This window comes from Thermobia domestica, chromosome 4, assembly GCF_964235325.1.
Source record: "Thermobia domestica chromosome 4, izTheDome1.hap1.1, whole genome shotgun sequence".
NCBI classification, from domain to species: Eukaryota; Metazoa; Arthropoda; class Insecta; order Zygentoma; family Lepismatidae; genus Thermobia; species Thermobia domestica.
Window position 1 is genome coordinate 5,345,579 of NC_137457.1, and position 26,810 is coordinate 5,372,388.

General features: G+C 38.8%; 1 protein-coding gene across 2 annotated transcripts; it reads right to left on the reverse strand.

Annotated features, from left to right (window-relative positions):
- Window positions 1-4,041: 4,041 nt before the first annotated feature.
- Window positions 4,042-22,264, reverse strand: LOC145683685 (uncharacterized). Of its 2 annotated transcripts, XM_081755041.1 has the most exons (3): window positions 21,732-22,264; window positions 7,561-7,828; window positions 4,042-4,372 (listed from the first exon to the last, which is right to left on the reverse strand). In XM_081755041.1, exons 1-3 carry the CDS (start codon window positions 21,820-21,822, stop codon window positions 4,357-4,359), a joined length of 375 nt encoding a protein of 124 aa, XP_081611167.1. In that variant the 5' UTR covers window positions 21,823-22,264; the 3' UTR covers window positions 4,042-4,356. The 2 variants fall into 2 exon arrangements, with proteins under 2 accessions (XP_081611167.1, XP_081611168.1); XM_081755042.1 differs by lacking the exons at window positions 7,561-7,828; window positions 21,732-22,264 and adding an exon at window positions 7,054-7,500.
- Between the last annotated feature and the right edge of the window lie 4,546 nt (window positions 22,265-26,810).

Below are 26,810 nucleotides of genomic sequence, written 5' to 3' on the forward strand. Positions count from 1 at the left end.
ACAACTGAAAGGCTGCTGAGGAAATCTTACTCTTTAAAAGATCTTATCTTTTGTAAACAAGAATTTTTGGGGGAAAACAGTTTTGACTGTGAAGCAACCGTTTTCGTTCATTTCCTATGATGACGTCTGGAAGAACGGACAAATATACTTTTCCTTTTTCCTTTTCTGACCAGGAAAACATCAATGACCATAGAAACTGCAATATTGCACAACATTTGAAAACTACTGTATTTTCTACGTAGAATCTGCATTTCTGATATTGATGTTTTTTTTTTTTTTTAACGTAGTGATCAAAATATAACATATGTAATTGGGTATCAGTGGCGCATATAGGATTTTATTTCGGGAGGGACCAAGTCTGGCTAGTAGTCTTCAAACGACATGCTGCACCATCTGATATCGATAAAATTGGAAGTTCGAATTTCTCCCCACTACAAGAAATTTAGTTATTCCTATTATTAACATGCTAAAAGACCTTAAAATAAAATTTCAAATTCACACATTCCTTATTCTTAACGGTTACAATTTTTAAAACTTGTACTCTAAATATTATTTTGTAGATCTTAATTTTTGCATTGATTACGCACTCTTTACTAACATTTTTTACTCTAAGAAATTAATTTAGGATTTTCACTGGGTTTTTCCTTTTGTGCAGTGCTTTGACTTAACCCTTTATGACCCGAATTAAATATTACTTTGAATTTTAATATATTTTTTCGTTTTTCTAGGCCACATAAAACTATTAGTTTTTAACTGGAATACAAGTTATATACACCAAATTTAAGCTTGAGTTTTTTTCATTTACACCCAATCACCCTCAAGGATTTATGTGCACCGGCAATATTAATCATTTAGCACCCAATTAGGCCCTTTGAGTGGAAATCAGGTCACAAAAATAAAAATGTTGCAGCATCAAAAGTAAAGATGCCGAAAGCTTACCACCCACAGTAGGTGAAAAAAAAAAAAAAAAACCTGCGACATACAATCAGTTCTTAAAAACTAAAAAAAAAATCCTATAACCTGTGAGGAAAAAATGTTGACGAAAACATACCTCCCAATTCCCTTTTCTACCCTACTACCATTTGGCACATAAACCTCGACAGATTAACAATTTCATACATAGCAGATTCTTGTTAATCAGTGTAATATACCTTATTATACGATAATTAAAGCTATTCAGTAGAATGTTCTACAATTAATTCACAATTTGAGAAGATTCCCATATTTATAGTTTGATATCAAATCTTCTTGGCTTCTTTGCAACTCCAGTTATCCGAAAAGGACAGCTGTAAACTATCGCAACACGATATTTTGCACGGCATATCTCATGCGTCAATGCAGATTAAGAGCACGCACGGTTCGTGTGTGTGTGTGAGAGAGAGTTTGCAATTTTTTAAAGATACTAGGCAAATGACAAGCAATAATGATTTTTTTTTTTAAATTTTCTTCAAAGTTTGTCTGCAGTACTGCTGTATAAGATAAGCTAGATTAGTTTCGGGAGAAGACTGGGCCCCCCGAGGTCATAGCTGGTTGCTCCACTGCTTGGTATATACTTATAGGGTGCCCATACAAAAGAAATTCCACTTAATATATTAAATTTATTTCCAGAATTTATAATATTTTTTTATAAAGAATTCTAAAAATTCAAATTCTGTTAAGGATTAGAGGAATACCTTTAAATTCTGCTAAGTTTAAACTTATCGCCAAACTTCAAAAGTCTTATGTTCGATTTTCGCATATGTGGTTTATTTTTGTCTTACGAAACTGTATTTTGTATTGCTTATATCTCATTCTGTCAACAAGAATTTTAGGAAAACTAAAAGCGGATCAAAATATTACGATTTTGGCCATGCTTTTTAGATCCGGGGCCACAAAATTTTTGAATTGTCACTAAATCGAGTTTTCGTATTTTCTTCCTAATAGGCGTATCATAATGTGTTAACTGATAGTTTGGGTTTGGCTACACTGTATAGTTCTCGAGATATAAGGCCTACAAGAAAATATTTTAAAAAATATTGGATCTTTTGATTAAAAAAAATGTATGAGTTGCAGAATGAGGATGTTTCCACACAGCAGATTCCAGAACTGAAAGTCTGGACACGTCATATTGAGTAAATGGACACTGTGTCTCAATTTCAGAGCTCTTGTTTCTTGTACAAAGAGTTTGTGGTTCGATCCCAGCCAAGTAGACAAAATTGTGTCCATGGATTTACCTCTTACTTCCACATTTAAAAATTGTTCATTTCATTAATTATGCATCTCCTTCTGCCTGCATACTATGTACGTGGAACGTAAGGTGAAAGATTTAATTTCAAGGAGTTCATGTTGTGTGACTTTAATTACATTTAAATGTTCTACCAACTTCACATAAGAATCTATTGTGTAAATTTCAAATTTTAAAAGCTAATTGTATCTACGCCTCATTGGTTGTAGATCAAGAGATGGAGTGGGTCAGTGGGTCGTGGGTTAAGTAGATCAAGATTTGTGAGCGGGTCAGCGGATCGTGAGTCAACAGGACGTGAGCCACTGCGATCCACCACCCATCGTGACAAACTCTGACCCACAGTTACTCACTCTGACCCATCAACACATCACGACCCACCGACCTACTCTGCTCAGTGCATTGTACACAGCATCTTCTGAATATTGGTGAATTTCTCTACGTTTTTCCATTTTTCTTCCTTTCTCATTTCTTTCTATTTACTTACCTAAGATGAGTATATTTAAGTGATAAGAAAATTCAAGAACTTTCTGATATTGATATTTGTAATTGTAATATTGGCAAAGGAACTTACTACTTGGCTTTCGAAACACAATCGAACTTTACACTGTTTTCTTTTCCTTTTTATCTTTACGTTGGATTACTTTACTTTGATTTGAAACTTTCAAATTTCATCCTATTTTCTACTGAAATGTATCTGTAAGTCAACAAGGAAATAATTATATATGATTACTAAGTTGAAATTCGTCATAATATTTCCCCTGACAAGCACTTTATCATTTTATATCGTAAAGGTCAGATCCACTGGTAAAAATAAAATGAAATCTTTAAGTTTTACGTCACACGGTTATGCCAAAGGAGACGGTGATTATGAGAAATGAATGAAAGGGTGGAATGAAGAAAGTGGGAGGAAACGGGAGAAACCTGAGAAAACACACGAGCACGGTGTTTGTCCACCACAAAGTCCACACGGCGCGAGCTAGGATCGAACCAGGAACCCCAAGTACCGGAGGTGAAAGCTCTACCACTTTTTTAAAAAAAGAAACTTCCTGACTATTTTTTTTCTATTTTAACCACTTCTCAGGACTACTAGACACGACAAGGACACGAACACAGAAACATCGAGGACGGTTAAAATTCCACCCTTGCTCCTCAGAGGGACTCGAGTCCCCAATGGGCTTCACCTCATGATCATCAGCCTAACTCCTTAGACCGCTCGGCTACACCCACCGGCTGCCACTGAGCCACCGAGCCACTGAAGATCCAATGATATTGTAACGAAGCAGTGCATGAGCGATTGAACATAGGAATTCAAACTCCGATTAGTGATAATTATACAGCCTTGTTTTATTACTCGTACAAGTTTAAACTCTGTAGTCAGTAGGGCCGCGGTGGCTCAGTGGTAGAGCGTTCACCTCTGGTGCTTGGGGACCCGGGTTCGATCCCAGCCCCCAGCAAGCGAACTTTGTGGTGGACAAACACCGTTTCCTCGTACTTTCTTCATTCCACCATTTCATTCATTACTCATCATCACCGTCTGCTTCAGCCTAACCGGCATAACTGTGGGACGTAAAACTCTAAGATTTCATTTCGTTTCATTTCTATAGTCAGTAGAGAGGAGGGCGTGGATCACGGGTCAGAGTTGATGACAGTGGGTTTTGGTGAGTAGCGGGTCAGAGTGGATCATGGGTCACGGTGGGTGGTTGGTTAATTGGTAATTGATCAAGGTTTAGTTCATCTCTGGTTATATCTGAAAGGTTGTTAACTAAGTTACTAATGACCGCCTGTAGCAGAATTTTAAAAAAAGTATTTATTAAACTTAAAGCAGTGTAAACGCGTATCAAGTAATTGACTTTCATAACAAATGATTAATATTTGTACTTAAAGCCTTATTTTTATTTCAAAATATACAAAATAAGTTGACACTAATTGTAACACATAACAATAATTGCTTTAAAAACAGATAAATGTTTTTAGCAAATTATTTCGTTAGCATTTCACAAAATCTTTCTCACACTCGATTATGAACACAAAGTTATTTGAGATTTCAAATACATGGCTGAATTTGTCATTTTTGGCGTCGCTGTTGCTCTTAGAATTCAGATGAATCAATGATCCTGTACGTATTTCACTTCCTATCGTTTCTTGCCCCTGTAAAATAGAATAAAAATAAAATAAGTTATAATTTATTTGTATCCACTGTGTTATTTATAAATTCTACAATATTTTAAGTGTTTAAGAGGAAGGGAAAGTTCAGAGCGTACTAATTTATAGATATTATATTATTGATGTGAGTAGAAAAAACAATACATCGTGCAAAAACTAGTATAGTTCTCGATAAAGTTGAGAATATCAAAGTTCAGGCTGTCCGAAAAATATTATATCTTTTTCTTTATTTTCTTCTGGGTGCCTAGTGTGTGGAGAGAGGTGTCAGTGACAAGGAATTGCTATTAGATACTCCAAATTTTGATTGAAAGAGCCCCTTTCCAAGACCACAATTTTTTCAAGATAGCGTCCACATAACAACATAAGGCATTTTGTGCTGTGGAATACGAAAAAACAATGTCTGTTACCACAGTTCAACGCAACTTTTGGCGACAGTTTGGGGTCGATCCACCTGACAAGAATTCCATTAAGCGTTGGCATACACCATTCATACAAAAATATTGTTGCCTATGCAAAGACAAAAGCACGGACCGTTCTTCGCATTCAGAGGACACAGTGAATAGAGTTTGGTAATCGTTCCAACACAAGCCTACGAAATCAGTTTTTAAAGCGGGCCGTGAGTTAGAATTGCCCCGCTCAACAGTCTGGGATGTTGTTCGTAAGCGTTTGAAATTCAAGGCTTACAAGTTGCAACTTGTGCAGGCACTCAATGAAGGAGACATAAAACTTGGCACTGTCTTCAGTGTACACATGTTGCGATTCCTGAGAAAGTGATGGTTTTAGGACCAGGGTAGTCTTCAGTGATGAGGAGGCCTTCCATATGAACGGCAAAGTCAATAGGCATTATATTGACACCCGGGCTCGAAATGCTGTCTGCGAATCACTGAGCATGTCAGAGTTTCTCCAAAATTTGAACGTCTTTGCTGCCATGTGCACAACGAAGCTTTATGGGCCATCCTTCTTCACAGGAAGAATTGAAACGAGATTGATTCTTTGTTTGAAACGAGATTGATTTGCAGAATTGAAACATGCAAATGCCTCTACGTAGTATTACTGTGACGTCGTATATTGTTCCCTCTGCGCCTTTCTCAATTCGAAGTTAGTACGAAATTCCAGCGCCTGATCTCGTTCGGGCATTTTACAGTAAAACCCCTTCTCCCTTCCTTGCATTTTATGTCAAATATCAAATAAATAAATAAATAAATAAATAAATAAAAATAAAAATAAAATTAAAAAAAAATAAAAAAAAAACACCTTTAATATTTTATATGAAAATCTCAAATACCAAATTTTATATGTCTAACCTGAAGAGTATAGTTAAAAACATGGTCGCTTACTCTGAGGGAAGAGCGTAGACTGAAAGTATTTGAGAATAAAATCCTGAAACGATTAATTGGATCCAAGAGGGAAGAAAGTGGGGACTTTTCAAAGTTTTAATTGGAAACCCAATCCGAGAACGATCATTACGAAGACCTAGGCGCAGATGGGAGGACAATATTAAGATGAATCTGGCAGAGATAGGAATACAAAGTAGAAACTGCATCCAGTTGGCTAAGGATAGAAGTCAATGCAGACCTTTTGTGAACGCGGCATTGAGCCTTTGGGTGTCATAGGCCATACAGTTAGTTATCCTTAAGAGGTTTCGATATAAGATTAAGAGATTACGGATTATTGTAATAACTCGAACCTGCATCTCATCTCTCCTCTCACCTCAATTCTCCCCTTTTGAAACAAGTATCAAAAAATGCTTTAACGCATGCTTAAAAGTAATATTTAACATAAGGAAGTTTTTGTTATTATATCCTAAAAGTCTTAAACATAGAGTACTTGAAATTTAATATAATTCTCAATTTATAGACCCTACATGTCAGGGGCGGATCCAGGACGGACTTTTGGGGGGAGCGGTGGGTTGTAATACTGCTACTTAGAGCTATTTTTAAGAGCTCCAAACTCTGGGATGGGTTTTATTTATATATAAAATAAGAAAGTTTTGTATTCAGGGGGGAGCGATCGCTCCGATCATTCCCCTGGATCCGCCCCTCCTACATGTGGAGTATAAAAAGGTTAGAAAAACACACTGTTTTTAAAGTTAAAGAAAGAAGGCAATTTTCAGGTGTATAATGTAAACAGTTGTGAATCTAACTGTAGACTGATTTCTTTTTTCCTTTTTCTTTAACTTCTAGTTTCTGGTTTACTTTGTACACAACAAACAAAATTTCAAGCTAACAAGTTAATAAAAACAGTAACAAATGCATTCTCCTTTTGTGGTTAGTAAAAATGTTATATTTCCTTTTTATCCCTTTCATCTTGTCTAGGGGAGGCACTGTACTCAGTGGGGTCAATGGTTCGATTCCCGACCAAGCAAGTTTGCGGTGGATAACATCGAGTATTCTCAGATTACTCCCATTTCCTCCAATTGCTCATTCCACCAATTCTTCTATCATCATTCACTTAGCTTACCCATCCGTGTCAGTTAGCTTAACAGCCATAATTATAGTTTGATACAGTACAAGCTAGTTAGACTTAAGTTTAGCGGTAACTATGACAATGACACATATGTAACGTCAATGCTTAAATACCTTATAAAAAGGGGAAATATGAGACAATATTTAAACGATTTAATGTAGATAGTTTGCATGAAGGATAAGTACAAGTGTTATACTTACCACCCACATGTATGGCAACCTCCTCCGCCATACGAAGGTCCTCCACCATAACCAACACTAGAGCTGGAGGCAGAGCTGTACGCGTGACTGGAGGCATAACTTCCGCCTCCTCCCCAACCACCCCCATAGCTAGATGCATGGGCATTTGCTCCGCTTCCTCCGTAGCCTCCACCGTAACCTCCTGAAGGGTAGCCACCACCTCCACATCCTCCCCCATACCCACAACCACCATGACCTCCATAACCACCATGACCTCCATAACCACCATGACCTCCATAACCACCATGGCCTCCAGACACAAAATTTCCTCCACCATAACCACCCCCGTGATGGCCGCCTCCAACGTACGTCGGTACTTTCACCACTTTAATAACTTCAACCCTTATTGGAGCGGAATAACCTCCGCCCCAACCTCCACCATGGTGACCCCCACCACCATAATAACCCCCGCCGCCCCATCCTCCTCCTCCTCCCCAACCTCCCCCACCATATCCGCATCGTTTGCACCTGAAAGTCCTCTTCTGTCTGATTTTGGGTTCCAGGACTAAATTTTTCAGGGACTTCATTTTGCTAGGCTGCGGAGTAGTTTCAGCGTTATTCTGTAAGTTGCTGCTGACCCCTCGAACCGACGGGTATTGAAGTACTGGCTTCAAGTCAAAAAGGTAGGTGACCTTTCCACCGTCGGGGACTGGAATAAGGGCACTGGACGACCTTCTCAAGCTTGGTGATGATGGAGTGTTTTCTGGAAAACTTGATGTCTCGGTGTTCGTTACTCCTGAAAACAAAAGAAAACATATGAAATGTACATTTATATTTGGAGCTGTAGTGGAAGGTATGCGGCGGTATTCGCTGTATATCCTTTGCTTCATCTTATTTATTAAAGTATACTTTCTTCTTCAAAGTAGATATATAGTAAGTTTGTTTCGTTTAGATATATATATTTGTTTACTAATTTATTCAATCAGATCATAGTTCTAATGATAAAGTGTGGTCCCGCGTAGAGTATTCGCTAACGCTCTCGCCTTTGGTGCGAGCGATCCTGAATTCGATTCCCGGTGGCGACACGCGGTCGAAAACATATAACGGACTTTTCAGGCTAGGAATTCTGAGTTAGTTTCTCCGAGATTTTCCTCATTCACACTGGGGAAATGCGGGAATCGTACCTAACATAATTGGCCCAGGTCGCTTCCTTTTTCCTCCCTTTCTTAGTTCCTCTCCAATTTCCCGGGCAGCGTGATCACCGAGTAACGCCATTCTCATATTTGTGACGAGTTAATATGGCCGTAGACGCCGAAAGCCTAAACATCTAATTCTTAATCCTAATCCAGAGATAAAGTGCCTATATCGTCATTCCATTATCACTTTTTTTTTTTTTTTTTTTTTTTTGTATCTTGTTCTTAGCCATTATCCAAATATATCGATGATGCGAGAAAGTGCATTTATTCACTATTTTGTGCTTTCAAAAGAGATTAAACAGAAGGGTTAGAATAATATATCTTTCAGCGTGGAAACTACATGAAACATAGGCATACGGCTTAACGTGGAATACGAACCACACGAGCTCTAGCAGAGAATTGAACCCGGCTGTGGTGGTTCTAACCTGGGGCAGGGGGCCTAGGTCCCCCTAGTTTTTTGAGTGAGAAAATAATTGAAGCTATTTTTTAAAATTTATAGTAAACTCGTGATATACTTATCATTGTTGGGTTCTGGCTGCTCCTTCCCAATTTTTACCCTCTAGATCCGCCTATGAAATCTTGTTCTTCCGCGAGCTCCTTCGTGGCTACGCGGTTAGCGTATGCGCCTTTGGCGTGGGAGTCCCGGGTTCGATTCCCGGCGGGAGCTCATGTGGTTCGGATTCCACGTTAATCAGTAGGTCCACGTCTCATATAGCCTCGCTGCTGAACGGGACGTTAAAATCAATCAATCAATCAATCCTGTTCTTCCGCACCGAAAACACATAAGCTAACCATATAACCTGGAGGGAGAAATCCCAAGTAGCAAGTGAGCTTACGGCCAGTTGGCGCGTGTTTGGCATTTGGCTTTCTATGTTTGCCCTTTCAACGCGTGCTTTAAAAAAAAACTGCCTTTTGTTGCACTTGCAAACGATTCTTTAGATCCTTCGCAGAGCGTCATAGCATCACTGGCCTTTTATTGGTTATTGACTTGCCACCAGCATAACACGCTTGTGTCAGGCTTGAATGGAACACTGAATGCAAGGTTGCCCCCATGTGTAACTACGTTGCTGGAATCCAGCTTGCGGCATGCTTGCACGCTTTCCAATCAAGCCGAATGTAAGCTTGCCAACTTCTAATGCAAGCTTACAGCAAGCGGTTGCAAGTTGTCGCTGATACTAGGGATAAATAAAGAGAAAGGGTAGGAGAGAAAGAAAGAGGAAGAAAGATGGAAAGATTACGTGAATTCTGTCTCTGTCCAAGTTCGTGTTGTTTCAATCAGTGAATATAACTAAGAAAGCTTTCTTTAATTGTAATATTCTTTTAGCCCCAATTTTCTTAATTCCTTCTTGTACATCGGGCGCGATTTTCTCTGTTCCTCCTCGCAATGGGTTGGGTTCTTTTGCGTACCTACATCCATTTGTATTTTGAATGGAACGATTTTACAAGAAGTATCATCAAGAAAATAGTAGAAAATGCTTTTAGACTATAAAACAACATCTACCACGGTCTGTACAGTACTTTAATGAAATTATTCATACAGACGTTTTACATTGTTAATTTTAAGAATATTAGACCCTGTCTATTGTCACATGTCTATGCCATTCACAGATGTTAAAAAAAAAGACAGGATATAACTTGTGAAAATTTTAGGACTGATTATTGAGAATTGGTTATATGGTACTCATACATACACTCACAGTGCGCTCAATAAGTTCCTAAACTACCTCGAATTAATATACTTAACGATGCCAGAAAATTTTATTACCTTGTTAGTTTACTGCATACATATTTTTTCCGCGCCACACACTCGAAGGAATGTGTTCAAGACGTTCACTGGAATGTGTATAGCACTGCCGTAATGCACATTTGAATCTACGCCACATCCTGAAAACGCCCTCTTTTGAGGAGAGATATGAACGGAGGGAAGAGCATGAAGTCTGCTGGGGCAAACTCAAGCGAATACAGGCTGTTCAAATATTTTGGCCAAAAATTGGCACACAAGCAAACTGGCGTGGGTTGATGCATTGTGGTGCAGTAGATATCTTTTACTGAACTCGTAAAATGCAGGTCTGATACGACGAATTCTGGCGAGCATTTATTTGAGGACCTCAGGTACAATGTCCGTATCACTAACTGACCAGGGTGACGAATTTCCGTCGAACAATTCCTCGAGATAATTTTCACCTTGGATTTTGAAGTTCATGCTTTCATCGGACAACTCTCTTGAGAGAACAGACAACACCGGAAAATGAGGCGTATGTGAGAGCATCCATCCAACAATGTCCAAAGCGGTCCAAAGCGTTGTTACGGTCCGAGGTAAGTCACGCAACTTTTCTCTTAGTGCAGAACCTGTTGCTCTGATATTTGATACCCAAACTTCAATAGTTTTCTCTGTCCGGAACAGAATCATACTGGCCAAGTCCGAACCACCATTATGAATATACTCCTCCAAAACAAACGCACGATACTCACTGGTCCCGACCATTGTCACTACTGAAAATAGCATGTATATCGCTATCGGTTGATACACCCTCTGCAGCCATATCCCCATCACAACTCACACAGCGCCCTCTCCAAATACGGCAGGTGTTTGTCCCTGACCCTGTATTTAGTCTGTGTGTCGTGTGTCCGTTCATCCGGGAGACAAAATCTGAACAATTACTTGATCGATCACTACAAATTTTGGCCACAATGTAGAGCAGCGTTCCCCAACCTTTTTTAACTTACGGCACACTATAGGTGTTACTTATATTCTCGCGGCAGACTTAGGCCTATAGATATTATTATTTGTAAATATAAAATACAGTGGTATTTTTTCTGTGATTACAGGGTTTGTATGATAAGTAATGAGACCAGGTCTGGAAACATTGTTTTATTGATCTGATCTGTACAGGGACTTAAAAGCTTTCGAAGTACTCTCCTCTTGCGTCGATGCACTTCTGCAATCGATGTTTCCACGCTGCAAACGCCCCCTGGAAGTCAGCAGCCGGCATGTCCTTTAGAAATGTGGTCACGGCTGCTTGGATGGCTGTGACGTCTGCAAAACGGGTTCCTTTCAAGCGTGGCTTCAGCTTCGGGAAGAGGAAGAAGTCGGCCGGGCTCACATCTGGGCTGTAGGGTGGTTGTGGAAGGACTTCCACCCCAATCCGGGTCAAAAAGGAGGTCACTAAGAAGGCGGTGTGGGCAGGGGCATTGTCGTGATGCAACTTCCACCGGCTAGCGATCGCCGGTCTTTTCCGCTTGACGCTCCTGTGCAGTCTCTCAAGGACTTGTTTGTAGAAGGCGGCGTTGACGGCTTGTCCTTGGGGTACAAACTCCTTGTGGACCACCCCCACATTGTCAAAAAAAACAATCAACATTGTTTTCACCTTTGACTTCGACATTCTGGCCTTCTTGGGGCGCGGGGACGCAGGAGTGTGCCACTCCGCGCTTTGACGTTTCGTTTCAGGGTCGTACTGGAACACCCACGACTCGTCACCTGTTATGACGTCATCTTCAAAGTTAGGGTCACTGTTCATGAGGTTCAACAGTTCCTGACAACAATCAACACGTCGTTGCTTTTGTTCGTCAGTCAACACTCGCGGCACCAGTTTCGCACAGATTTTTCTCATTCCCAATTGTTCCGTCACAATCTTGTGCACTGTTGTGTGGTTCATATCGAGTTCATCAGCAATCAATCTCAACGATAATCGACGGTCTGAGTTCAGGAGATCCCTCACTTTTGCCACAGTTTCGTCCGTAGTCACTGTTGTCGGGCGTCCAGCCCTCTCCAGATCCTCAACGCTTTCCCGGCCGTTCCGGAACGCACTGTGCCAACGAAACACCTGGGCTTTGGATAGGGCTTCCTCTTTGTAGGCCTCCGTGATGAGAGAAAGCGTCTGAGTAGCCGTTTTCCCCAGGCGAACGCAAAATTTGATCGCATAACGCTGTTCGATGGAACCCTCCATGTTTGTTGATTTTCCGCCGTGACAAGAATGTTCACAAGGGCTTTGTCCAAGGCTTGTCCGCGCTCCACTAAGGCTCGGAGCCAACTGACGCGCGGTGCGTTGCTTTGCTCGGACCCCCCCCTACATCCTCCATCACCGACAAACCCGCTCCAGCGACACGCGCGCCGCGGCGCGGCGAGTCTCATTACTTATCATACAGACCTTGTATTGATCTCCTTCTCACAGAGAAGGAAGCTCTATCACTGGTTTATCCTGTGGTAAATCATTTTGCTTATTTTTCATTCTAATTTTAAAATAGAAAGCAATTGCAATGGAATATTGAACTCGGTTTTCTAACGAAACTTAAAATTGTAGATTCATAGTAATGTGAAATACAAATATAAATTTTTCGCTATGTTTTGCAATTTGATTGCTATAAAATTAATAATTTTGTTCGATTCCCTCGCGGCTCACCAGTGACCCATTCACGGCACACCGGTTGGGAAACGCTGATGTAGAGAGTAAGAAGTTGGGAATTGAATTCGTCGATGGAGCTAATGTTCAAACCAAAAGTGGTAATAAATCATTTCTGGTTTAAATATTGATCGCTAAGACCCAAAAGCATTAATATATAGTGAGAATACATTAAGCGTCTCAAGAATTCATTTCATCTCCTTCCATAATTGTCTACTGAAACCGAATGTGATAGAAAGCCACACTTCCAATTTCAATATTGATATACTGTATATAAAACCAAAACGATAAGAGATTACAATAAGCGTCTTTTAACTCTGGAGTTGTAGTATCTATTTTTAAGCACTAAAGTAGTGTCTTCATTATTAGATTAAAAAAGAACCGATAAAGCTTTTTACTTCGGACTTTTTGTTTTCTCAAGTCTAGAGGTATTGTAGAACACGTTACGTGTGGTTTCACGCCTTTCTGCGTCGAGACATAAGAGGTGATGACGTCATAAGTTTAAAAAAATATAATTTTTGTTAGGTCTATTTTTGTTATTTTTGGCGGGCTTACTTTTGCACCTAGAAGATTGAAATTTTGCACAAATAAGCTATTCAATTTACCCAGCAGTATTTATCAGATATCTTTCAGATCTCTGCGCTAACACAGCGGGGTCCAGAGCGGCAAAAAAGGTAAAGAAAAGTTATATTTTAACCCCAAAAAATTCGTTTTCGCGATTTTTCCCGCCTCCGGTGCATTATGGAGACATGTGAATGATACCATTTAAAAGGATGCTCTATTCTGAAGAGAATAAGGTACAAAATATGGTCCTAGGATAGATAAATAGGGATGTCTCAGGATTTTTTTTTTAACCTCAGATTAGTATCTTTTGCAATAATCTGGGAAACTGTGGGGATCATTGGTAAACATTGTTCGCGCCCTAACTATTCAAGATAGAAGCTTGAAATTTTGTACACACATTTAGTACAACCCTTAGTATTTGCAGTTGATTTTCAGATCTCTGCGTTAACACAGGAGGCTCCAGAGGAACTCAATTTTTTTTTTTTTTTTAAAGAAAATCAGAGAAAAATTCCGATTTCTCTCAAACTTTCCGGCTTCAGAGAATGATAGGGAAATGTAAATTGTAAAATTTTGAAGGTTGCTCTATTATGAAGAAAACGAGGTATGAGCCATGATCCTACGATAAATGCTCTAGCTCTACCATGATACTCTAGCCGTTTGACTGAAAGTACGGTATTTACGTTTAAAAAGCAGGAATTTAAAACGGTTAAATCGATATGGATTATTTTGTGTGTTAAACTATTACCACTTCCGGTTTTAACATTATATAATTGATATGGAGTTAAATCTGTAAATTAAAATCTTTCAGTTTAACGTCTCACATTTACACCCTTTAGGTTAAGGAGACGATGATTAAAGCAAGTGAATGGTGACGAAAAAATTGATGGAATGAGAAAGCGGGAGGAATCGGGAGCACACCGACAAAACCCACAGACACATTGTTGTTCACCATAAAGATACTTGGACGGGGATTGAGCCAGAGTCTCCAGAGATACGCGCTCTATCAGTAAGCCACCATTCCCTCTAGTAAAATCTGTAATACATAACAAGAAACAGTTTTCTGCAATCAATTAAGCGTCCCAAGAATAGATTCCATGTCCAAGGGCGCCCATGTTGTAGTTTCCAAGGGGGGGGGGAAGTATAAGCGACGTTTCAAAAATAATTTGAAATTTTCCTGTAACTAATGTAAAAATTCTATTGAATTTTCGATATTCGTAAGTACAATTTCCTCTAAAGGGGGCGAGCGCCCCTCCTTGCCTCCCCTGATGGGCACCATTGTCGATGTCTACTTTAATGTCTCTATTAAAACCGAAAGTGATAGAAATTCACTACTACTTCGATTTAAATATTAGTTGACAAAATATGACGTCATAGAAGCCAAATTCCTTCACGTGCTGTAGACGTCACTCTGCTGTTTGCTTTGTAGAGAACTGAACACATAGTTAGGGTATTCACTACAGTGAAATTAAACTACCGCTAATTTTAGAGTTTTTCTGTAATATCTTCAAAACAAATAAAATTATTCGGAAAGCAGAAACGTAGTGAACTAGACCAAAAGATTTTACTTGTAATAACTTTATCACAATTCACCTAACTGTTTTTGGTATGACGCTATTTACAGAACCCGCAAAAAATGCTAAATCTATCTACAGTTGCAAATCGAAAGAAGATAGATGAGTTGTGATAACGGTATCACATGCAAAATAATATTGTCTAGTTGACTACGTTTCTGCTTCTCGAATATTTTTATTTGTTTTGAAGATATCACAGAAAAAGTCTAAAATTAGCGGTAGTTTAATTTCACTGTAGTGAAGACCCTTAAGTCAAAACGAAAAGAATTTTTACCATGTGAACAGCAGTCTTCAATCTATAAAATAATCAGAGAATTTGAAAAGAATTACTCTTAATGCTTTTGAAGGCATTCCATACAAGAGATTATTTATTCTAGTGGCTTTTTAATCTACACAAAATGAGCATACCTAAAAAGGCATTGAACTTGGTGGCGTGTTGATAAAGCCTCCTCCTAGAGTTTTTGACCTTTTCTTCTTTCGTCACGCTTCGTTTAATCTCATGAGCAAATGACTTTTTCTTTCATTTTTCTTTGAGGAAGAAATGATTATATAAAAACAAGAAATGCTAGGAAGTTAATAAAGCGACGTTTGCTTTTTTTTTTTTAAAGCTTATATATTATTTAATGTATTTACCAATTCTTTCAATTTTATTAATACAATGAAACCATGTTCGGAACTTCCAGGTCACTTGATTTTTGCCATGTAAGCGTATGTTGCAACATTGTTATTTCTCGTGATTCTACGTTTGTTTGTTCTATTTTAGCATTTGTTTTAACCAACGGGGCTAAATGAAACATGAACCTACTAAAAAAGGCGGGATACAAGCCATCGGAGCCTTGGGTATCAGCAGGGCCGTACCGTGGAAAATTAGCGCCCGGGGCGAGAGTATACGACGCATACATATATTCCAGACAATTTTTCGTATCTTTTTTCCTTTTTTCTCCCGAATTTTTTGCCCCTCTTAATTCGGTGCCCGGGGTAGTCGCCCCGCTCGCCCCCCCGGTACGGCCCTGGGTATCAGCACCCTCCTCACAGGCGGATCTAGAAGATGAAAATTGGTGGAGGGTCAGCCAGAATCTAGACTATGATACAGTAGGTATATCACGAGTTTACTATAAACTTTCAAAAAATATACAAATAACAGCTTAAATTAATCTTGTTACTCAAAAAACTGGGGGTTAGGCCCCCAGCTAGATTCGCCACACACCCCTCTTCCCAATGTTTGATGGTCGTTTCCGTGTACTACTACGAAACAAATTTCCTAAGTCCGAATAATTAACAGTGTCAAGTGTATACCATGTGAAAAGTTTGGTTTCTATGGCGTGATATTTTTTTAACTAATATTAAAGGCACAATAAGAGTATATTCCTACTATTTCCGGTTTTAGTAAAAAGATTACAATAGAGATGGAATATATTCATGGGATGATCAATCGATTAAATTTCTATTACTGTTTTTACTCCATAGCGATCAACGTTAAAACCGGAAGTGGTTGATTGCTGCCACTTCCGGTTGTGAATAGAAGGGTTGAGTTGAGTTGGTTTTAATTTAGCATCCCTTTCAGCAGCGAGGCTATATGAGACGTGGACCTAGTGATTAACGTGGAATCCGAACCACATGAGCTCCCGACGAGAATCGAATCCGGGCCTCCCACGACAAAGACGCGTAGGCTAACCGCTTAGCCACGAGGGAGCTAATAGAAAAGGCTAATAGAGAAGGTAGTGCCTGTGCTTCTTCCTATAATTATCTTTCTTTTTTTTTTCTTTTTTTTTTTTTTTTTTTTTTGCTCTGTAGATTAGTATTTAAACCGGATATTGGGGAGCACGTGACTCAGTGGCAGAGCGCTTGCCTTTGAAGCCTTGGTTCGATGATTATGTGGGAGGAAACGGGAGTACCCGGAGAAAACCCACAGACATGATGTTGTCCACCACAAACTTACTTGGCAACATTGTGCCTGTGGATTTTCTCTGGGAAGGAGTCCTCTCCTCCCACTTAATCATTCCACCAGTTTCTGCATCACCATTCCTTTGCCTTAATCATCGTGACCTTTAGCCTGAAGGGCATAGTCGTGGGGCGTTAAACTTAAATATTCCACTCCATTTCACTTTAATTTCAAACCGGGAATTTTAGTTGCTTTCTACCACTTCTAGTTCTAGTAGAGAATTAAAGATGGATTAGATGTACCCTTGAGACGCTTAACCGATTTTAGGATACTGCTTCTCGCTGTATGTTACAGCTTTTAATCTAAAGTGATCAACGTTAAAGAAGGAAAAATGTTAATTTCTACCATCTTTGGTTGATAGATTACTTCCATTTGCGGAGTCGAATCCCAACTTTCGGCCCTGTACATCCGGGTCAAAACTTACGATGATCCATTAACTCCTTCAGTGTGGGTGGCGAGTTAACTCGTATCTTCAAAACGCACCTGCTGTGCGGATGGCGTATATATACGCTTTCATTTTGCTTTGGCCATTTTGTATTGCGTATGGCGAATATACTTGCCCATAGTATGAGTAATGTTATCCCGTCAATATTTAGCTAGTTTGCGCTCAGCTGGTTTCAATTGTTGCTTAATTAGAAGAAGAAGAAAGAGAAAGAAATTATAAAATAGAGTTTGTGCTTCGTCAAATACAGTTTTCATTCTATGTTTTGTTTGAGAGCAGGCAGCACAGTAATGGCGTCAAAACGATATTTCAACGATGCTGACATCGAGGAAGAGTTATTAATTAGTGATTCTGATGTAAGAGATTTTGAAACAGATTTAGAGTCAACAGGTTTGGAGTCGGAGGAAAGTGGTGATAGCGCTTTTAGTGATAATGACAAAGAACTTAACTTTTTACAGCGGTTCGCATCTGAAAATTACGCACTGAAGGGGTTAACTATAATTTGGTTCTTGGGATTTCTTTATCTTCTGAATGAACGGACACATAGGGTAAACAGCATAAAGGACTTTTGGTAAGCCAACTCCTTAAAATCAACTACATAAGTGCTTTTACATCTCGAGAACACAGTGTTTACATTTCTTAAGTATCCATTGCAAGTTACTGTTTTAAGTAGTTTTCACCTGATTTTGAGTTTAAGAGCGAGGCTATATGAGACGTGGACCAACAGCTTAACATGGAATCCGAACCACATGAGCTCCCACGCTAAAGAAAGCACACTAACCGCTTAACCATGAGAGAGCTTCTTATTTTTTTAAAACTAGTATTAGTGTCCCGAAACCACTATTTTCTCATTCCAGAATTTTTATTGACAGGAGGACAAACCAGGTTGATTCTTGAATGCTTTTATCTTCTCCCAGCTTCAAATGTTTGTTGGTTACTGGTAAGCATTGTTCTTGATTTGTTATTACCTAAGTTGCGTGTGAGCCCTTGTAGGTTTCCCAGAAGACAACAGCTCGAGTAGTTCACCCACGCACTGAGCTACATGAATATAACAAATCAAGTATGATTACTCACTGTAATGTGTTTCAACTCGTTTAGCTTAATTATGGATTTGGTCGGAACCAAATGCAACCTTAAATCCTGACCCTATTATTCTCGGCTTGGTCCCATCAAGTTGTTTACCCTCGCTGACCTGAAAGCACGTAGAGTTAATGCTGTGTTGCCATTTAGCGCATACTTCTGAATTTTCCAGGCAGTTTTGCTTATTAGCGTAACGTGGCAACACCCGAGTGCTTTCAAGGTCATGAAGTCATCGGCAGCCAATGACGAGCGCATTCTCTTCTGCTTTAGACGATAGTGCTGCGTGATTGGATGAAGCTTCACCCAGCGATACGATTGTAGTTGGTTTGTAATAGACTTGTTCTTCCCATTGTTCTGCCCTTTCGGCTGAAAACGGTGAGAAATGAATAATAATAGAGAAACACATGTCAGTAGTGAAAGCAAGTCTGCAACAGAAATGCCCTGAGCGTTATTCGAACCCGCTTTCAATAGATTTCTTAGTCTCCATTCTCATTTCTTAACTCGCTCGACCACTCCAGCGACTGGCAGTACAGTAGAGGTTTAAAAAAAAAATCTTATTATAGTGATCGCGACAACTTGTGAAGCCTGGGCTCTACACCAGTCAAAAAGCTGCTTTTCCTCACGTGAAATGCATCGGAAGAATTTGGTACGATTCATTGAGCTGCCTTCTAAACGTACAGTATATTTAAGAGTCTTCATACCAGCGAAATTAAAATACCGCTAATTTTACAGTAATTATGTGACATCTTCAAATAAATAAAAGATAACTGAAAAAGTGGAACAAGAGCGCCCTAGACAATATTATTTTACATGAGAAACCGTTATCACGACTCACTTATCTACTTTCGATTTCGAGCCATTTTGAAAATCGGCATTTATTTTCGCGTTTCTAAACAGCTGAAAACGGAAAGCCGCTAGGTGACTTGTGATAACGGTACCTCACGCAAAATAATATTGTCTAGGGCCCTCTTGTTCCATATTTTAATTATCTTTTATCTATTTGAAGATATAACATAATTACTGTAAAATTAGCGGTATTTTAATTTCGCCGGGATGAAGACTCTTAAGAAAAAGTGAAACAGCAGAAGTACACCAACAACGTTGCCAAACTTGGCAAAGGAGCTAAAAAAAATGAACGTAAGAAACTATAACACAAACACTAACAATTTTTCGAATTAAGCGTTAATAATAATGATAGCAAAAATATTAAAAAACAATAACAACAAATCGAAACTTAGCGGCAATCCGGCAACACTGTACCTCCATATGTTCTCCGTAGCGCGCGAGAAACAAGACTGACAAAATTTCATGGAGAAGGGTTGACGACCGGGACACATACTCGCCTTCTATTGACTGGTGTAATTACTAAATTTAGGCCAAGCTTCACGACCTCTCGCGATCACTATAGTTACCATATTAGCCTGAATATAAGTCACACTCTAACATTTGAAGGAGCAGAAATATGCTAGCCTAATATAAGCAGAGGGAAGAAAAGAGTTGAGTTGAGTTGATTATAGTTTAGCGTCCCTTTCAGTAGCGAGGCTATGTGAGACGTGGACCTACTGATTAACGTGGAATCCGAACCACATGAGCTCCCGCCGGGAATCGAATCCGGGTCTTCCACGCCAAAGGCGCGTACGCTAACCGCTTAGCCACGGAGGAGCTCAGGGAAGAAAAGAATATACCTCAATCATTTGCCCGCAGATTAAGAGTGTGCAGGGGGGAAAAAAGAATATAGATATTAGATGGTTCTTGAATGAAGTCACATCAGTAAAACTTTCAATTTTACCGCTGCAAGATAAGGAATGAAGGTATTGAGTTTTGTATACATCTTCCTGAAACTATAATAATCCATCTCATGTCTTTAGCAACAAAATTGAATCTTTTACGGATATGACTTTCTTCAAGTGCCATCACGTTGTATATCGCAAATTCACATTGATTGACATAGGACCAGGGGTTTCTCACACGAGAGGTGAGCGATGTACTACTGGGCCAACATGGAATTTCTTGGAGATAAAAATTATGTAATAAAAGTAGCTACGTCCAATAATTCATTGACACTTTTAAATGACATTTGATTCAAATAAATAATATGCTATTGACTATCAAGGCAGTTCAAAGCCTGTACTGGTGTTCTAGTGGCTGGTGCAAGCGCCCTTGGTGTACGGGATGTTAGGTTCGACTTTTGGTAGAAGAATATTGAAATTTGATCGTATTATGGTGGTTCGGATTCCACTTAAATTGAAGACCCACGTATCATATAGCCTCGGCGCTGAAAAAAGAAACGTTGAACTCGAATCAGAACAATCCAAAGTTTCAAGATTATTTCCTTTAGGCTCTTAGGCTAAAGTTTATTTTCTTTAGGAGACGGGTGGCGTTGGGCGTCAGTGCCAATAAAATTGGTTTGATTAGTTACTGTTTAACATCCCTTTTTTGCAACTCTAAGCTTTATGGCATGAGGACTAAGAATTCAACATAAGATCTAAATTCCACTTGTGGCTACAAGAAACCAAACTTGACCCATCAAACCCAAAGGCTGGAACAAAACCATGCAGCCATTGGAAAACACGATTCAATGATAAGGGAAGAATCTTTTCAATATACATTCGTTATATGAAATGAAGTGATGGTACACACCCCACTCTGGAGAAACAAATGTGGGTTACAGACAGCGGCTCCCATTTGCATATATAACTTCAGGGGTAGGGTGATCAGAATGTGTGTTTCGTTTTCAGGTATCCAGATTCAAGGGGGATCAAGATCATTTTGCAGAAAGGGCATAGCCACCTTCTGAGCCCCAGGTGATGTGATAATGATTCATACTTCGATGCTTTGAGCACTGTACAACTCAAGGAGCACTGTACAACTGTAGTTAGTAACTCCGGGGAGCGGGGATTTCCCCTGGAGTATATATCTGATGGACCTCAACATGGGTTACAAGCAGGCCCGTATCCAGGGGGGTCTAGGGGGGCCGCCCCCCCTAAATTTTTACTGGGCCCCTCTAAAATTTTCACGCTAGGATTGCAAACGAACTATAATATGGAATGAACTAATATTTTTGGATTGCCCCACCCTATTTTCCACCGGGCCCCTCCTACATTTTCGGGCTGGCTACGGGCCTGGCTGCAAGTATTTGCAGTAATACTTCCACCCCTCGTGTAGCAATGTTCCGCCAAGGGAAATCTGAAATCATCACTGGTCGACACAATACTTTGATCAACTTTACCTTCAGTTTTCCTCGATATTGCTAAAGGAATCTTGTCCACAATTAACAATTTGATTGAAGTCTAGCGCCTCTTTCCACATTGAGGCTATATGAGAAGTGGACCTGCAGTTTAAAGTGGAATCCAAACAACAGCAAAGTTTACAAATTTTAAAACTCTCCCACTGGGAATCAACCCGGTACCCCGTATAGCAAAGGCACCTCTAACCATTAGACCACCGGAGAGGGCTGATCAGCAGTTTGAATTTCATTTTAAGTCTATAGATTAAAATTCTTACCTGGAAGGACGGTATTCGAAGTAGTGTCATCTTCAGCTCGAAGTTGGCCCACAGATACCAACAACAAAAATAAGAAGCCAAATCTTGTCATAATGGTATCCTTAGAAAGGACGTTATCTTCTTCCAAAAAAATCCTTTTCTTCAAAGGGTTCTCATGCGGTCACACATCCACACTCAGACACTTACAAAACCACCGACAGACGGAAGCGTGGTCTTTCAGTTACGTTCATGAGCGCGAACGAAAGTCCATCTGCCGTCCCTCTAGTCTTGGCACGTTTTATTAAATAACATTACAGGTGGAAATTCCGTGCGAATTTTGTATCTTGTTGTCAGGATTCCCTCAGCAAATCCTTTCCCAGAGGGAATCCCGCGTGTATTAAAAAAAAATGAAGAGTTAAAGAAAAGAAAAGTTGGACTACAAAAAAAAGTTAAAAATCGTTGTGTCTGTGGTGGGCCGTCCCAGAAGAATCACGGAACCTTGAAGAATTACAGAGGTGCGGGGGTGTTCAACCCAAGAAGATTCAACGATGCGTTGCGATATAAATTACCTTCGTTTCTTTCTTTTTCTTTTTTTAACGTTTTTCCTTCTCTTATTTTTAGGTGCGCACGTAAGAATGCGGCTGTTTTCTTTTCTTGTATATGAAACTGCATGGACCACTGTCTTCCTGCATCATTAAGAACTACCCAGTCATCTTCGTTGATTAGGACTGAGTGTTGCTTTGTAATTTTGTTCGCTTCCTGGCGCTCCTAAAAAAAAGTTAATTCCAATTCAAGATCAATTTATTAAAGGTTAAGGTCTCACTTTCATTATCATGTGAGCTTTTGCACAAGAGTCAGCAGAGGAGGGACTGGTAACGTTTCTGCATCAGAGAGGTTGTGGATTCTAGTTAACATTGTGGCTATAGAAAGGCTTTAAATTCTTTGTTGGGGTAGTTAAATTGCAGTAGCGGATCTGGAAGGTAAAAACTGGGGGTTGCTGGACAGCCAGAACCCAGATTATGGTAGGTATATCCTTGCAATTTTTCATGAGTCCTGGAGAAGTTTCCAACGTAGCTCTCTCCCGATGAATATTATGTCTAGGTTGGACGTTCACATTGTTAACCACAAGTATTATTTTACACATTACATAATAGAAAAAAACTGTAAATAAAACTATATCTAATGTTTCAAAAAATTTCCAATAAAGAATAATATTCAACGTTTACTATAAACGTTCAAAAATATAGGAATAATAGCTTCAATTTTTTTATCACCCCAAAAAACTGGGGAGTCATATGCCCCCCGACCTAGGGTTAGATCCGCCACTGTTCAATTAAAATCTAAAGGTAACCTATAGGTTTATAGCAAACAGGCGGAGAGTGATTTTATATGCAGGTGCTTACTTGTTTTACGAACTGTTTATTCTTTGTTATAAGTTTTAAATTTACATAACGAGATAGTAACAATATGGCTGTCGTATAAGAACTAGAATTTAGGATCAAGGGCGCCGATTTCTCTGATACTTTGGGAGGGCGCATTCAGGTGTGCGTTTGCTTGCAGACAAGAGTCTAAGAAGACAAATATGAGGATTTTATGACAAATTGAATTCAAATTATACCAAATATTGTACATTCATTAAAAAATACATATAAAATATAAATACAAATAAAAAAATAAATAGTCATAAAAAGTCATAGGGCCCACATCAGCATTGGGGGGGGGGGGGGGTCGAGCCCAAGGATCGGCGCCCTTGTTTAGAACTCACATTTAATACGTTTTCTATTAGTTAACAATGCTAATATTATAGACACTTTATATTTTGTTGTGAAGGTTATGACATACAGATCAAGTGGAGCATATTCGGCGTTAGTATAACCTAATATTATAATGTTTAAAATTACAAGTTATAACAGGTAAATTTAGAGTTTTGCCGTACCGTTTTGATTGCAGCATCTCTTTTAACTATTATTCTTCCTTTTGGCAGGTCACTGGGAGTAATTTTTTTTTCATTTTCTTCTTAATTTTTAGTTTGAGCCTGGAAATATTTCTTCCATGTTTCTCAATGTTCAGCTTCTTCTTTTAATTCTCAATATTTTCTCCTATTTTTTTTTCAAAGCATCGATCACTTGTGTTCTTCTTCTTCCTATTCCTCGCTTTCCTTCCATCTCTCCTTCTATTACAGTATGAAGAAGACAATTTCTTCGCAAGATGTATCCAATCCAATTGGCCTTTCTACGAAGGATGATGGCTTGAAGCGTCCTCTTCTCTCCTATCCGTTTTAAAAGTCTTCGTTTGTTACTTTCATCTATCCATTTCATCTCCCCCATCTTCCTCCAACACATTACTAAGCTCTCTAAATATTTCTTCTCTAACTTCCGTAACGTCCAAGCCTCTTTACCGTACATCATATATCACCATAGAACCAAAGGTTCCCCTTCCGAAGGAAGGGAGGACTTTTTAGCACAGGTGCTACTCTGTCCAGTGGAAAGAATTGTTTTTTGTTACGAAATTTTGGTTTGTCTTCTTTACGCTTGAACTGTGTGTCCTTCGAGTGGAAGTGAGTTCTGTTGTTGAATGTTTTTCTGTTTGAGAGGAGTGTCGTTTTATTTTATTTTATTTATTAAAAAAAAATTTTTTTTTTTACCTCCCATTGTAGATATAAAATTGTCATAAACATTGTGTGTGTTGTTAAGAGTTAGTGGTTTCAGTTTGTTGTGAGCTATTCGTTGGTGGGTTTGTTTTTTGTGTCCTGTGTTTCTTGTTGGATCTTGGGTTATTGAGTTTTGTGTTTGTGAGAAGGGTGTTTTCATTTGTTGTCTTTACCATACAGTCCAATGCTCCAGACATAACACTTCACCAGCTTAATCACTCGATATGCCTTGAGCTCGCATACTACATGGCTGTGTTCTAATCCACACAGTTATTGTTATCAAGGCTGCAGTGAAAAATTATGGCTATGATGTAGGTTCAGCATCTACCGTACTAACCAGATTTACAAACTTACAATAGTCAGTTAGTGTATGTAGGCGTATGGTAAAAACAATATCCACTTTAATCCATTGACAACTACACGCTGGCGGACAAGGAATCGATTTCATTATGTCGTACTTTTCAGAGTCAAATGTCTTTTACATTACTAGTGCAATAAGAGTCAGTGAATACTTTCAAATATCTAGAATCAATATTAACAGACGGAAACCATATCCACGAAGAAATTAAATGTCGACTAAAAGTTCATGTTATTATTCAGTTCAATATCTTTTGTCGTCGCGACTTCTGTCGAGGAATTTGAAGCTTAAAATAATAATCATGCCTGTTGTTCTGTATGGTTGCGAAACATGGTCGCTTACTCCCAGGGAAGAACGTAAACTGAATGTATTTGAGAACAAGATCCTGAGACGAATATTACGACCCAAGAGGACAAGGAATGGTGGAATGACGGAAACTTCATAACTAGGAATTTCATAATTTTTACCGTTTACCAAACATTTGTTAGGGTCAAAATTTGTCTTTCTTTCTTTTTCTTTTTTCTTTTTTTCTTTTGTTTGAAAACATCTTATTTTATAGGGTTTTCAGTGCAAAGATGCAAAGAAACATGCACATAAAAGACAAAAATACCACTCACTCACTCACACACACACACACACACACACACATATATATATATATATATATATATATATATATATATATATATATATATATATATATATACGCGTTTTATTTACCTGTATCGCATCACAATTTGCTATACAAAATCCTAGAATAGTTTCCAGTTAGTGTACATGCCTTCGGCGTGGGAGACCCGGATTGGATTCCCGGCGGGAGCTCATGTGATTCGGATGCCGATTGCTTACAGCAATGTACGCCCTATTTCGTGTCTGCCTAGAAACACTTTGTTTTGTGAGTGTAATTTCACTATTTGTGACTCCCTGGCTACTAGATCAATACCAAGCATTGCACAGCGAAATACGCCAGGGCTGCAGAAGACAAAGACGTTTCCTATTTGTCCCACATGTTTCATGTAATATCAATGTAGCTTCTTTTATTTTTAAGTCACAGTACAGTGACACGTTTGTTTATGTGCTTATGGACTAAAACTTTTCAGTTTGTAACTCCATTTCAACTATCATTCTAACATTTTATCTTTTTATCTTCATTTTGCACTTCGATTATTCTATGTTTTACTTCAGCCATGTTGTGTAGTAATATTTGAGTTCGTATAATACAGACTATGTAAGCAGTTGTAAGATTTATTATGTTTCTAGTAGTATCCAAGACTTGGCGTAATTACCTGCACGTGTTGGTAAATACTCCACTTTGTAACACTTTTTTTCTTTTACCTTGGGTACAAAATAGAAATGAGTCGCATCATTGTCACATTTTTTTTCTATACGCGGAAAGACTATTCTGCAAAGCATATGTGTTTTCTTTGTGTTTCATGAAAATTAAGGCCATAAAAAAATCCAACATCCTTAACATGGCGTATTTACCTTCTTCGAAAACAGCTACCAGCTTAGACAATTCGTAGAACGTCAAAGTTAAAAGTTTTTAAAAAATATAATTGCTGTTACTTTTTCCTTACTTTGCTATTCATCATCAAACTTGTTTATACTGGATAGAAAATATTTAGGGTCTACTATTTCACTGTATGAACCAATAATAGTAATAATAATAATATAATACTTTTCTTGGTTGCCGAGAGTGCGAAATAAAACCTGCAAATTGCAATGTAAATTTAAAATTGTTTCGCAATTTGCTGCGTAAAAATAAAAATCTAAGAAAAACCCACTGATATATATACAGAGAGGTAGGTAACTCCACAGACAAACTTTGGGATGTGATTCCTTATATGAAATGAAAGAAAAAAGTTCTTATAAACATAGGTCAAAAAACGTCTCATTTCAGACTTATGAACCACCGAAAATTCGAAACATCATGTTTCGAAACGCCCTGCCTTAGAAACTATAGGACCTATAACAAGCGGTTTAAGGAATTACACAGGAACTAGTATGCGAACTATCTAAATATCCATGTTTTACCATCTTCCGTTATCGGCGAAACGAACGCGTTATTAGTACTTAAAAAGAGTATCCCTAT

Bases quoted from the DNA above. Each gene is read 5' to 3' on its own strand.
- LOC145683685 (XM_081755041.1), bottom strand. From the start codon at position 21,822: ATGACAAGATTTGGCTTCTTATTTTTGTTGTTGGTATCTGTGGGCCAA. The intron at 7,829-21,731 runs GTAAGAATTTTA...TTTTGTTTTCAG, and splicing joins TTCGAATACCGTCCTTCCAG to GAGTAACGAACACCGAGACA.